The sequence below is a fragment of the Ascaphus truei genome, chromosome 4, assembly GCF_040206685.1.
Source record: "Ascaphus truei isolate aAscTru1 chromosome 4, aAscTru1.hap1, whole genome shotgun sequence".
NCBI lineage: Eukaryota > Metazoa > Chordata > Amphibia > Anura > Ascaphidae > Ascaphus > Ascaphus truei.
The window spans coordinates 128,784,783-128,800,286 of NC_134486.1; the positions used below are offsets into that span (position 1 = coordinate 128,784,783).

The 15,504-nt window shown below is 41.0% G+C and overlaps 1 protein-coding gene across 8 annotated transcripts in view; it reads left to right on the forward strand.

The window, feature by feature from the left end:
* UTRN (utrophin) overlaps nucleotides 1–15,504 on the forward strand; it is a 678,467-nt gene that overhangs the window by 155,957 nt on the left and 507,006 nt on the right. For all 8 annotated transcript variants that reach the window (XM_075596593.1, XM_075596597.1, XM_075596594.1 and 5 more), the window contains 6 exons: nucleotides 3,620–3,817; nucleotides 5,835–6,016; nucleotides 7,215–7,365; nucleotides 9,296–9,415; nucleotides 13,781–13,882; nucleotides 14,609–14,716. In XM_075596593.1, the coding sequence (XP_075452708.1) occupies nucleotides 3,620–3,817; nucleotides 5,835–6,016; nucleotides 7,215–7,365; nucleotides 9,296–9,415; nucleotides 13,781–13,882; nucleotides 14,609–14,716 (861 nt within the window). The remainder of the gene's footprint in view (nucleotides 1–3,619; nucleotides 3,818–5,834; nucleotides 6,017–7,214; nucleotides 7,366–9,295; nucleotides 9,416–13,780; nucleotides 13,883–14,608; nucleotides 14,717–15,504) is intronic.

Genomic DNA, 15,504 nt, shown 5'->3' on the forward strand with positions numbered 1-15,504 from the left:
ATTAAAGAGATGTACAGGCATACCCCGTTTTAAGTACACCCGCTTTACGTACACTCGCAAGTACGTACATTTATTTTTAGTTGCAGCATACCCCTGTGTACGTACGCGTGCTTTGCGAGTACGGACACCAGGGGGTGGCGTGTGTGCGCACCTCATCAATACTGCAACCTCCTTCATTGGGATCCCTAACTGAGCGGGAGTGCAGGTAAGGGCGAACGGGGCCAGATCGCAGGGGGAACGGGGAGATCGGGCGTGCCATCAATCAGCAGATATAGCAGTGATTTCACCCGCACTGCAGCTCCTGGCTCTTCTCCCTCCGCTCTCCTCCTCCTCCCTCTCCTTCCTCTCAGAGCTCGCTCTAGCCTGCTGCTGCTGCTGCTGCTGTAGAGCGGAACTTTGCATGTGAGCAACGGGCTATGGGTGAGGAGGAGGTGCTCTTCTACTGCATTCTGTGCTTGTGTGTGTGTGTGTTTGAGTGTGTGTGTGTGTGTGTGTGACAGTGTGTGTGACTGAGTGAGAGTGCGTGCGTGACTGAGTGAGAGTGCGTGCGTGACTGAGGGAGTGCGTGCGTGACTGAGGGAGTGCATGCGTGACTAAGGGAGTGCATGCGTGTAAGCCAAGCTGATCAAGGACCTGAGTAAGGTCGTACGTATAGAACCGGCGATGCCGCCCAAAAACAATCACATTGCCGCCGTCGCGTGCGCTTATAGTAAGCGCGACAGCGGAAATGCGACAGAGCGGACTTTGGAAGCCGGGAATATTTGATTTTTCAAGGGATGTCGCCTTAAGTGACACCCCCTGAACAAATCAAATGCCCGGGAGCCCGCGCCGCCGCCGCCGCAAAGCGAAATATAACTTTCGCTAGCGGGTATGGGTGACGTCGCCGGTCGCGGGCACTATACGCGCGGCCTAAGGAAGCACAGCATTGTAAACCACTTTACTGTACAGTATTGTACTGTACTGTTTTCACCAAAGTCACCAATCAAAGTCCCAAAAATATATCAGTCAAATAAATGCACCTCACCTTCATGCCCTTTCAGTAAAAATACTGTACAGTATCTCCTTCAGCCTTTCTACATATTTTTAAAATAATTTTCCGTTCATCCATGTTGTATCTGTCAGCACTTATAAGAAAAATCAGCTGACATTAAAGATTTTATTTCAATAAAGCCTACTGTATTTATTTTGGTTACAAATGCATTATTTACATCAGTTATGCACGTATATGATGTTTGCAGTACAGTACATGCATTGTAAAGTGGAAAAAAGGTAGTGCTTTACTTTAAGTACATTTTCGCTTTACATACATGCGTCCCATTGCGTATGTTAAAGCGGGGTATGCCTGTAATTCCTAAACCCTTTCTCCAATTTGGATGTGAATACCCTCAAATTAAAGCTGACAGACTGCACTTTAAGCCCTTATTCATTATTTAACTGTAACTTGAATTTATTTTGGTACACAGCCGAAATAACAAAACTTGTATCAGTGTCCAATTATTTCCGAACCTAACTGTATATTTATGGGGTGATAGTAACAAGTCCTCACATTCAACATAGAGACACGCGTTTTAAAACTGTATACCAAAAGAGCATATTTCATTCGTTAAACACTGGTTGAAATCGTAGACATGGGGTGCTCAACGGCAGTCCTCAAGCCCCCCAACAGGTCAGGTTTTCAGGATATCCCTGCTTCAGCACAGGTGGTGCCATCGTTGACTGAGCCTCTGATTGAGCTACCTGTGCTGAAGCTGGGATATCCTGAAAACCTGTCCTGTTGTGGGGGCTTGCAGCAACCTGCAGGCGTTGAGCACCCCTGCCGTAGATTAGTACCTGAAAGTACCCGGCGCTGCGGGGGAATTCGAAGAAACCAAACAATACAGATTTGTAAATGGATAATTTTATAGTTTGTTAATGCGAAATCCCCGGCTAAAACAACAACTCTTCCCATTATAGTTTCTTCACCTCTGAGGTACGGAAGTGTCCGATCGAGAGGCTCTAATGCATGTCTGTGGGACATTGTTCTCTCGTCCCAACCAATGATCTCGCACTATTAAAGAACTTTGGCTGCTCCTGAATTTTTACTTGTGTTGCAAATTGGATTTTCAGAGTGTCCAAGATTAAGTGGTAGCTTGAGAGTTGTGCGATGGGATCATGTCATTTGTGATGTCATTGCTGGTGTCATTTGTGAATTATATCCAAACATAGACAAAAATGTACTCCTTGATATGACGAACCATCATGTAAAATGTTGTTACAATATCTTGAGAGGTGTCCAAATGTATAGCGAACAGACCAGATATATTCCAAAATATATAGTAGATCAGCGGTGCGCAAACTCCCTGCACTGCGCCCCCCACCTTCTCTCCTCCTCGGTCACGCCCCCCTCGCCTCTAATGTTGCGTCAAATGACGCTGCGGGGTTATGTGACGTCACATCATGTGACCCGTGGCGTCATTTGACATCACGTCTCTATGGCAATAGGCGTCATTTGATGCTTCGTTGTCATAGAGACGTGTGACTGGAGCCGGGTAAGTAAGTTTACAGACGCCACGCCCCCCCCCCCCCCTCAGTTTACGCACTGCTGTAGTAGAGGACTAAAATGGTTTCCTTGGAGCACATAACTGTGCCCTAAACTCATACTGTGTATATCCTGAGATCACCATCACATTCAAGTATCAACATTGAAATATAGATGCCAATGGCAGATTTAATTCTAGTATATACCGATCATCTAAGGCCAAGTCCCCGCTAGCGCTGATCGTGCTGAGCGGGCGGCACTTGCGGAGGAGACTTACATATATAGATATATTTAAGTCCCCGTGCATGCACACACGCTCAGCTGCGATTGGCACTTAGGTAAACAAAAAAACTATACTTACCCGCGCGCTCAACTACCCGGAATGCCCGTTCCCTGCGCGCGCGTACAAGCAGGACACCCGGCACTCATGCTTGGAGCGCTCTCCAAGCATGAGCGTGCTCAGCGCCAGCGGGGACCTAGCCTAATTCGTAGTATTCTAGATCTGCCTGGGACAATAGGGCCTTGTTTGGTCCTGCTAATACAAAGAGGTAATTTGTTTTCCATGGTTTGTTTATTTTATATACATACTAAACCATAGATCCTTCCTAATATCCTGTTTGAGTTTGTTGTTCTTTGTTGTAATATTTTTTTTTTATTCCGTCATATTTGCCACAACCCTTTGTCTAAGTTGACTTGCACCGGCCATTCAGCGAGGAGTTACATTTTCATGCTTCTTCTTCATCTTTTCTCGCAGACGTTTCAATGCATTACCTTCTGTTCCTCGTTGTGCTATTTTATTATTTATTTCAATTCTACGCTATATGAAAATAAATATCAATGATACCGCTCTAGTCCAGCCATGTGATGGCTATGAAACAGTACTTTTACAGAATAAACTACTTGTCAAAACAACACTTGCGATTAGGACCCATGTTTGATAAAAAGTCTTCTGCGAAAAGACACCTTCCTTTGCTGCAAGACACCTTACAGCCCATTGTCTTGACTGCTTAGTAAATATTTCCCTAAATGTCCAGTACTAAAAAATGTTTTATGCTTGTGTAAGTTTAAAATAAAAAAAATATATATTTATTCCCACTTTAGTCCTCTGTAGAGCAGTACGGATATTCAAGTCCGCCGACCCCCAGTACAGTAACAGAAGTGGAGATGGATTTGGACAGCTACCAGGTGGCCCTGGAAGATGTTCTCACTTGGCTGCTTATGGCAGAGGACACATTTCAGGAGCAGGATGATGTATCTGATGATGTGGAGGAAGTTAAACAGCAATTTGCCACCCATGAGGTGAGTTTAACAGATTTGATCATGTTTGAAGGGATTTTCTTGGAACAATACAATTGCAGGGGGTGGGTATCATTAGTGCAGCCCTGCATGGGCCCACCACTTTTTGCGGGGAAAGCATGTCCGGGATGCTCTGAGATGGGCCCACAAGTTTAACCGCTGAGGGATGTGACGAGCCTGGCCCCATCACCCAGTTCTCGCCCCTGCAGCTGGCCCCGTTACCAGCTTCTACTAGCTTTACAATGCAGAGTCTGTGAACGAGCTCAAACTGAGCCCAAAAGGACAGAGCATCAGCCTTTAGGAGGGTATTCTGCTTTTGTTTACCTTTTAAGGATAGATTATATAGGTAAACAGAAATGTCAGTGTTGATAATTGGTTTATTTGGTCTAGATTTATTTAGATCCCATAAACGGTGGTGGTGGTGGTGGTGGTAGACGTGGATTGCCTGCTTACCTTGCCGCAGGTTTGGCTGTTGAAGCTGGATTATTTGCAGAAACGTAAAGATTTGGAGAGATTCATGTTGAAAAAGGATTTTGAGAAGCTAAAAAGTGATGCAGGGTTCATTTGCATGTCTACACCCAGAACTTGAATATTTGCAGGCCAAATACTGTTTGACTCATCAGAAAATGAAATTAAACATTGGAAGCCATGTCATACATGAGGATGCATTCCTTAGTGTTTTCTATTGTTAAGCGTGGATATATGAAGCATTTGAAACAGACGTGTTACAAGATACAAAGGTTTAAAAAAAAGAAGAAAAAAACCCAGTACGTAATAGAACTTGCATTCCTCGGCCCAGTAGCATGATGTATTTAAAGAGGCCATCAATGCCAATTTTAGATGAAAATCAGGCTTGGTTCCTCGCCACCTTGGTTTACAGCTCTTGTCTTTTTGCCATACTACATATTACATATAGGAATGTAATGTCCTCTGAACTGTTGGCCCTCCCTAACCGTTCACACTGTAACTGATCTGTTTTCTGTCATTTCCTAGTCTGGAAAGTGACTTAATCAGTTTACTGTAGTTGGCAACGCAGCCTTGAACAGGGAGTCTGAAACAGTCACCCAGTGCAAAGGACATTAACAGATTCCTGAACAATTATGCTGCAGTTAGTTGGCAGACGACCATATTATATTGATGTTCAATATATGCTCCGTATTATGGTGCCAAAATGTGTGAAGATTTTTTTGCCCGTCTTTTGTCCATGTGAATGTAATAAATGTAATCAGGTTTCATATGTATGATGCAGATCGTAAGCCAGATATATCTGACTATATATCTGCCTCAGACAGAGCCCAGTACATTGCATAATATACATGTGGAATAGCTCATCTCCAACACCTGCTGCTCTATTTAACTACTTGAGAAATCAGGGCAAGGTACCACAAAACTTAGGGGTATATTCAGCAATCTTAATGTGTGGAATGAACAGAGGAGAGGGACTTAGGAGGGACTTAGAGACGTACTGATGGTTATCACTTGAGAAAGCAACGTAACAAGGTTAGGAACTTCACAAATTCTATATGGTTGATCTGGCAAGGATCTGCCCATTGCACTATTTAGATGTAGAGTCCTTTGGAGTCCTTAGTCCAGTTTTTTTTATGTCTGGTACACAATCTATGTTTGTATTGAGCCTTCTCAATCCACCAGTACATTGGAGATGATGAGCAAGATGGCGGCTTTGGAATCTTTTTTTATTATAAATGTTCATTTGGCCTGAAACAAGAGGTCGAATGCATCTTCATTATTGACATCAATCTTAGTGGAGACCAACCCTTTATCTGTAAACCTTTCTTTATAAACCTGAGTTTAAAAAAATATATATATTACAATACTTTACCAATAAATATGTTAAAAATCATCAAACCCACAGCGTGATAAACTGAATTTAGCGAGATCAACAGAGCGAGCCATTGTCCTGTACAAGAACTGAACCCACGGATTTGTGCATTCAATACGAACACACTAAGCACTTTGGATGTTTACTTTCTAATGCTTAGATGATGTCTCCTTTCTCTAGGCTTTTATGATGGAGCTAACAGCACACCAGAGCAGCGTAGGCAATGTCCTGCAAGCTGGAAACCAGTTGATAGCTCAAGGTGACCTGTCTGTTGAAGAAGAGAATGAGATTCAGGAGCAGATGACGCTGCTGAATTCTCGCTGGGAAGCTCTGCGTGTTGAGAGTATGGACAGGCAGTCCCGGTGAGTTGCATATAGTTTTTAAAGCGGCAATCCAAGCCGGCGATTTTTGTTTTTGCAAAACTAAAAAAAATATATTTTTACAGTGGATTGAAGCAGGGGGGCCCCGGAGCTGAAATTAATGGGGTTCAGCTACGGAGACACCCTGTGTCAATACTGTTACAAGAAGACAAATATGGCTTGGATTGTGCTTTTACATGTTATTACTGTACACAATAAGAAGAAAAATGCTGTGTTTAAGTTGTTACAGGTTGCATTTATTCTTTTACAGAAAATGTTTCTCCAGCTTAAAGGTTCATGTGTTGATTTAACAAAATATGGTAATGGAGAATCTAGTGCAGTGTTTTTCAACCGTGGTTCCGCGGGCATTCCAAAACGGATCCCTGCAATTTTCTGGTCATTTGAAAAATTTACTAATTACAGAAGAATTTCCAATGCATCTAATCTCAGACATGCTATTAGAGAAGGTTGGGGTTCCTTACAATGCATCTGATCTCAGGCGCGCTATTAGAGAGGGTTGGGGTTCCTTACAATACATCTGATCACGCACACGCTATTAGAGAGGGTTGAGGCTCCTTACAATGCATCTGATCTCAGACACGCTATTAGAGAGGGTTGGGGTTCCTTACAATGCATCTGATCTCAGACACGCTATTAGAGAGGGTTGGAGTTCCGCAGAATTTCACAATATAATTATAGGATTCCTTAACCAAAAAAGGGTTGAAAAGCACTGCTCTAGTGTTGCAACAAATCATAACAATATCCTAATTCTTAGTGCATCTAACTCCCATATCTTTGTGCACATTCAAGTTACACTGCTTAAGTGCCTTATTTGCAGCGTAATTAAAATGTGCCAGTCCTCTCCATTGTTGATACTGTGTATATTGCTAATGTAATCTCATGCAGGATCATGGAAGAGAAGACCGCAGTGTAAAATACATGTCCTCTTTATCACTCTTTGCTAAATGTATTACATTTTTGTTAGAACACGCAGTCTGTTTCTCTCTTCAAATATCTTGGTGTTTTCTCTCCCAGAATCCTTTCTACTTGTACTGCATCCAGATATTGTACTGACATGTCTTACAAGGTGAAATGCCTGTCTAGGACATGTGAATTAATTATGGAGATCTTATCTAGCAAAAACAATTATGTATTTACTGTACCTGATATGACCTGTTTATTTTATTCTCTCTCCGGGAAGCCTACATGAAGTGTTGATGGAGTTGCAAAGGAAACAACTGGACCAATTGTCTGATTGGTTGACTGTCACTGAAGAACGGATTCAGAAGATGGATATCAAGTCCGTTAGTGAAGATTTTGAGTCCTTTAAGAAGCAGATTGAAGAACACAAAGTAAGCACACTTCACTATATATATATATATATATATATATATATATATATATATATATATATAAAATAAAAAATGATATAATATATATATATATATATATATATATATATATATATAAAATAATAAAAAATGAATAGATGATACCGTTCTGTGGCTAACAAAATGCTTTTATTTGTGCGAGCTTTCGAGATACACTGATCTGAAGAAGAGATCAGTGTATCTCGAAAGCTCGCACGAATAAAAGCATTTTGTTAGCCACAGAACTGTATCTATTCATTTTTATTTTATATATATATCTTTTACCTGACAAACAAGAGTTCTTCGTAGATGAAACAAAAGTGCACAGAGCTTTTAAAACCTCATAGCTATCTTCACGGATACAATTGAAGAAGAAGCCTATGAGGTTCTGAAAGCTCTGTACACTTGAGTTCTACAAAGAACATTTATGTTGGTCCACTCACTGAAAGGTATCACAGCTTAAAACAAATTTGTATTTCTCCAGTACCAAATCTGCTACTAATACTTTATCTATGGATCGGTATTTCAGTAATTTTATTGTCACCACAGAGACCATTGATTTGAATATCATGATGGTAAAATAAATACATTGTGTATGGTCAGGATCTTATACATCATTTCCACTTCATCAGCATCCTACTACTTTTCCTATAGGTCAATTTAGAGACTTGTACCCAGCTGAGGGAAGAATATGGAATTGAGTCTCGAGTTGCGGCGATCATGGCCAATTATAAAGTATTGAAGGGAAATAAAGTATTTCACATGGTTTGACATTAATATTTTTACAAACCCACTGGGACCACCAGATCAATATGTAAAATTGAAGGCACTTTGTGTATTTAGTAACTGATCATACTGTATATGTTTTAAAGCTCACCTTGTAGAAAGCAGCATGTTCCCGTATGCAGTTTTAAGCACCACATTTCGTCTTTACTTAACTTTTTATTGTGTTTCCTAAATTGTGAAACAAATATTAGAAATGGTTCAAATAGTTTTTTTTTTTATACCAGTGAATAATTTTCCGCATTGTAGAAAGGGACGACCAAAACTTTAATGTAACAGTTCCCCATTTTAGAAATAAAAAAGCTTACCTGAAGTGGGGTCACCTGACGCACAGCAGGGTAAGAGCAAATAAATATTTTGACAGTGGTAAGAATATATATGTGAAATCAAAAACACGTTCAATCACGTCACTGACTTTGTGATATGACCACACAACCCTGGTTCTTCCTATATAAGCAAAATGGTATCTGATTGCTTTATAGAAATGAGAAATTGCTACAGAATGACTAGTAGATTACAGATGTGTTACAATTTCTTCATTAATGACCTTTTTTTTTGCTACACTTTGATTTGTTTTCTTCTGTTTGGTGTGCTTGGCTCCCTTTTACATGGTGCTTTTCCTTGACTAGGATTTTTTTGCCTTTAGCACCCAGCTCTTGCTTTTTTCTTGTACTTGGACCCCCTGCGTTTAGGGCAGGCCTGCACAACTCCAGTCATCGAGGGCCGCAAACAGGCCAGGTCTTCATGATATCCCTAGTTCAGTCATACTGAGCCACTAATTGAGCCACTAATTGAGCCAGCTGTGCTGAAATGGGGATATCCTGAAGACCTGTCCTGTTTGCGGCCCTCGAGGACTGGAGTAGTGCAGGCCTGGTTTAGGGGCACCTAAATTTTTCCCTCTGATTTCTTTGAACGTCATAGCAATATTGCCATTACTCATTAGCTGCGATGCCTGATCCGAAAACATATCTGGAGTGCTAGTGATCCTGGTGACCGCCAGATCGATGTAACATTAAAACATTTTTATGGGAGAGAGATGGCTGCTTTAAGCTTCAAACGAAACACAATTAAACTCGTCACTGGGGATGACAATAGTTAAGCACCATTTTGACTCTAATTTATTTCCTAGAAATTGCAGAGTGACCTTGAGACTGAGCAGGTGAAGGTTAACTCCTTAACTCATATGGTGGTCATTGTTGATGAAAATAGTGGTGAAGGAGCCACAGCTGCGCTGGAAACACAACTGCAGGTGAGTAACTTTATTGTGAGTTGTGGTTCCACGCACATTTACACAATTTATGTTCATTGGTTATTCTAGGCACGTACAGTATTGCAGAGGTATACTTTGAAAATTCACCAACTCCACAATGGTTAACATAGGGATTGTGTGAAGTTTTCAAACCATTGCCCAGAATATTTAAACAAACATGTAATATGAAAAGCAGCAGTGCTCTAAAAGGGTTAAGTTAAACCAGTATTTTGTGTTTAATCAAGGGTTGACAAATGATAGCAGGCAACAGAGCAATCACATGTGATTCCTTCTCAAACAGATATGAGCTATCTGAATATGATTGCAAAGTCTGCCATTTTATAATTGTTTTTTTAGCCACTCCTGTGTTATTTCCATTCCTTGAAAATGAAACAGTTTGACTTCTTCAGTCCATGCAGAGAAAACTACTGAGCCATGTTGACGTTCTTTCATTCCACACCCCCCACTTCCTGCACATGGGGCAGCAGAGAGAGTGTTCACCACAACTCTGTTCTTTGATCTAATACAGTAGATCAGACTCTTAAAGCCACACTCCTGAGCGTATCCAGGTTTTCTTTATTTTTATTAATTTTTTATGTGTTAAAAAAAACAACAAAAAAAACTTGATCTCTATGTTGTGAGGTTACCGTGGTAGAGCTTCCCCGAAATGTAATATTTGAAAGTTTATATCTCCTGAACGAGGCAATTGATTTAAAAAAATGAAAACAGCAAGGGCACAGAGAGATCGCTCAAAAAACAAAACACACAAATAAAAATGAAATAAAAAAAGGCTTTCAGCATTAACTGCTGCTTTAAATTCTTGGCGCCTTAAAAAATATTATGCTGTCGTATTTTAACAAATTCAATTCAGAAGAAGATCTAAGAAATATTTTCAAAGATTGCATTTTGAATATGCTCCACAATGTACATTGAGAAGACAAAAATGTGCAGTAATACTTTCCGCAGCACAGCGGCACGTACAGTGCTTGAGTTCTGTTTGTATAAGAAAGAATGTAATGCCAGCTCACGTCAGATACGTTTGTATTATGAATACACCTCCCAATGCAAACTGCAGCTGTGATAAAAGTACAGTAGCACCGCAGGTCCCAGCATTACGTTAACACTATGGGGCCAATTCTAGTAGCTTTGGTAAGCGAGTTATCGACAGTTTTGAGCACTTTTCGAGCACGTTTGCATGTATAACTATTCAGAAAGCTCCGATAACATGCCAAACTCGCTTGAGACCTGCTTCTTCTCGATCGATAGCTCTCCCGCTCAGAAATAACGGGCAGTAGTTAAAAAAACGCGCAAACTCGCATTTTTTGAGAAATTGAGCTACTTGGGTAGCTCCGAGATTCACATCATGGCTGCAACTCTCACATTCCATATCGGGCGAGACAGGATCCGCGACGTGACCGAAGAATAGTTTTATTTTTACTACATCGGATTGAAGCCGGGTGTCTCCGGAGCTGACAAGCATTAATATTAGCTCCGAAGACCCCCTGCTTCCATCCTATGTAATAAAAATAAATTTACCCTCAGCTTCATTCCCGTAGCGTCTAACTGTTAAGGTAATGAAGGGGTTAAATGCAAGTGCCTGGTTTATTGGGGGTAGAGGGGTTGGGTGAAGGTAGTATTTGGCCCAGGGCGGGTGCTTAGGCTACGGGGAGGGCTGCGGGAGGAGTTAACCCCCTTCGTGACCTTAGTGGTAGGGATTAACTCTTCCTGAAACCTTCCTGGTAGGCTTAACCACCCACCCTGGGGCAACTACCCCCTTCACCCACCTCCACAACCCCCAAAAATCCATCCCTTACCTTCTCTTAGGATCCTGGTGTCAAATGACGCGCGGGGTAACGTTACGTTGCCATGCCAATGTGACGTCACATGACCCCGCTGCGTCATTTGACGCCGTGTTGCCATGGCGATGCGTCGCCGAAGAGAAGGTAAGTGAAGTTGCAGAGGCCTCACGCGATCCCCCGGCATTAATTTAAATGCCTTGGGGGAAGAGCGCGGGGTCTCTGCAAAGGCCCGCGCCCCCCCTGATTAATCTTGCGCCCCCCAGTTTGCGCACTGCTGGTCTAGGTGACTGTTAATTAGTAGTAGTAACGTAGGTAAGCCCTTTTGGCACTAGATTTTAAAAAGATTTAAGCTGTATATGTACAAATAAAATAGAAAGGAGGGAAATGCTTATCAAGAAAAATGGGATTTATTTTAGAAAGTAAATAAAGTTTGTAAATAAAAAAATCATTGTAGCTCCATATCCCTTAGCACCATTATACTTTAACCACTGCTTGTACGAATGTATGTGAGCCATGGTATATCATTTGTGTAATGTTCAGAAAGGGATAATAAAATAATTAATAGGAATATGTCATGAAACTTTCCAGGCTAGCTGAACTTGACTGGACTTTTCCAGACACGTATATAATTATTTGATGGCGACGTGTATGTTTTTATTTTTTTAATATATATATATATATATATATATATATATATATTATGGTATAGCCTATCCCATAGCCTCTCTTGCATTCCCAGTAAAATCAACCCCACACTGATGAGACCCATCAAGGTCGAAACAGCTGTCTGTGGGTGGTTTTCTGGGTATGCACCTTAACCCTGGCTGTGCTCAAAGCTGTGACCATGCAGCAAGCGTAAGCCTATAGGGAACCATGTTAAAAATGGTTATTGAGGCAAAAAGTGACACTGTGTGCTCATTTGCATGTCATTTCCCAGAATCCCTTGCTGCAGTGGAAGTGCTGTATGCTGGGTGATAATGGGGAAAGGCGGGGTTGCAGACCTGCCTAAGACATGCAGATGAGCATACAGTTATATTTGCATATTTGCTTTCCCGTGGAGGGTTTTTGTCACTTTTTTTACTCACCATAACTTAATTCAGCATTATGGTATAGCCTATCCCATAGCCTCTCTTGCATTCCCAGTAAAATCAACCCCACACTGATGAGACCCATCAAGGTCGAAACAGCTGTCTGTGGGTGGTTTTCTGGGTATGCACCTTAACCCTGGCTGTGCTCAAAGCTGTGACCATGCAGCAAGCTTAAGCCTATAGGGAACCATGTTAAAAATGGTTATTGAGGCAAAAAGTGACACTGTGTGCTCATTTGCATGTCATTTCCCAGAATCCCTTGCTGCAGTGGAAGTGCTGTATGCTGGGTGATAATGGGGAAAGGCGGGGTTGCAGACCTGCCTAAGACATGCAGATGAGCATACAGTTATATTTGCATATTTGCTTTCCTGTGGAGGGTTTTTGTCACTTTTTTTACTCACCATAACTTAACTCAGTATTATGGTATATATATATATATATATATATATATATATATATATATATATATATATATATATGTATATATAAAATTATGTAATACAGGCATACCCCGGTTTAAGGACACTCACTTTAAGTACACTGGCAAGTAAGGACATATCGCCCAGTAGGCAAACGGCAGCTCGCGCATGCGCCTGTCAGCACGTTCTGAACAGCAATACCAGCTCCCTACCTGTACCGAAGCTGTGCGCAAGCGCGGAGACTATAGAGCCTGTAACAAATGCGTTATTTACATCAGTTATGCACGTATATGACGGTTGCAGTACAGTGCATGCATCGATAAGTGGGAAAAAGGTAGTGCTTCACTTTAAGAACATTTTCGTTTTACATACATGCTCTGGACCCATTGTGTACGTTAATGCGGGGTATGCTTGTAACTACTTATTTTCTTATGTTTCCTTTGACGTGGAGTCAAAGTTTTGGCTGGCTTCCTTAAATAAAATTATATCTGTACAGTATATCTATTTCATTTATCCATACACAGAGTGTAGAAATGAGACCATATTTTACAAGCAGTGGGTACAAATCTATGCCAATAATGTATTATGTTATTTACAGGTAAAGAATCCAGCAGTTTATCAAACTGAGCATAAAACAGCAGAAATAGACTGCTTGAAAATAGAGGATATGATAATATTTACTGTTTTATTTATTTATTTTCAAATAGCTGAAGGAACTTATCATATACAAACAGTGGGAAAATTGATGCTGCGGCTGCTGCTGCTGCGGCTGCTCATTTTGACTAGTAATCATCAAAAAGCCAAAGTCTCAAAACACGAACACGAGAACCTGCAATGGATGATCTTAATCAAGCAGGGAGCCATCTTAATAACTCCCAGTGGCTTACATTGTAGAATATTTTTGTTCATGCGTATGGTGCCCGCCTAAATTGTAAAGATAACTGAAAGTTAAGAAAGTAAGAAAACTAATAGTGTGTATGTTTTTTAGTGTGAGGAGCTTGTGTTTTCATTACTGCCAGGGAATAAAAGAATGGTTTATACTCTCCCACTCTATTGCAGAGACTTGGAGAGCGCTGGGCAGCGGTTTGCCGCTGGACAGAAGACCGCTGGAGTAAACTGCAGGAGATTCACATCCTCTGGCAGCAGCTGTTAGAAGAACAGGTATGGGAAAAGTTGACCTGGTAGCTATGGCTCGGTACAGGAAATGGCATAACAATAGTACACATATCAAAAGGCCAATTCCTTTTAGGACCAAACAGTGCACTAATGCCAGTGACATGTTTGAAGGAGTTGGATTTGGGTGATGGATGCCTTTTATTTTGGACCCAAATTTCACAATTTGGTATTTTTAAATCATTTTTTTTTTAATTGATTTGTAAACATGGTGAGTGGAGCAAGGCTGCCAACACGGGCTAAGAGCTGGGCCTCGTGTCCGGGGCCTGGAGGTGGCAGAGGCCAGGACATACTTGAAAACGGGAGGTAACTCTCAATGTATTATATCCTGGTAAAATATTTTATAAATAAATAAAATACTGTCATTTAGCATCCGAGGTGGTTCCCGGCAGCAGCAGTCGGCCCCCGGACCTCGACTTGAGGTGACGTTCAACCCTCACCACCATTTCCCTTGTGTTTTCCAACCTTTCTCAAGAATGTCAACCATTACTCATTTGTAGCATCAACAGCCTAATGGGCTCTACTGGATTGTCACTGTTTGCAGTCATACATATTCTGTCAGCCCATCGGTTTTAAAATGACAGATATAACTTTTCCCCAATCATTCCAATATAAGTTGTAAAGTATGGCATCAAGCCAACCAGAAAAGGATTTTTGCCAAAGAACTGGATGAATCTGTTATCTGACCTCTAACTATACTGTTCTCTTCTGCAGTGCTTATTCAGGGCATGGTTAACTGAGGAAGAGGAGTCTTTGAATAAAGTCCAAAGGAGCAACTTCAAAGACCAAGCAGAGCTGAGTGTAAATGTCCGGAGGTTGGCGGTGAGTTTTTGTTATGCATGGAATGCGCTCTTTTATTAGAGACAAGGCAGGGGAAAGCTGCTCCAGAGAACTGAATCTTCAACAGTTAATGAGCACATTTTCTGCCACGTCCTTATTGATATTATGCATTCTTCACTCATTCATTATCATACATTCCCATCAGCACGGAAAAGATGCAAGATAAACATACAGTAATTCATAATGTATTTTTAGTAACTATTCATCATTACATTTCAGAGTATAGGATATTAGACACGGCATAGAGTAAAAGAAATAAAATAGTCCAGAAAGTTGCACTTAAACATGGATTAAGTATCATTAACTCTGTGTTAGGAACAGAATGTACAAGACGGAGTCTGTGAAAACCTTCAGAACAGGGTAAAGAGAACAAACATGTTTATTGTAAAGCAGAAATCCTCTGCAAACTGCATTGCGAGTTTCACAGTTCATGTTATGATGCAGCATCATTCCACAAGCATAACCCTTGTTTAGTTTTCAAAAAGAGATCACAGTGTTCTTGATATTTATATTATTGTTATGGCTTGTTTAAGTTCTAGTGCATTTTATTCTCAAACTGTGGTTCCACGAACACCTGTATTCTTAGAAGACTTTGATGATAGTACCCAAAAAAACCTTAAATTTGTTTGACATCTCTCACATGCAGTGTATGGCTTTTTGTACCACTATCTGTGTGTGTGTGGGTGTGTGGGTGTGTGGACATACTATTGAACAAGAGATCCAGCACTCCTTGGATTTTCATAAATGTGTGTTTATTAAGGTGATAGACA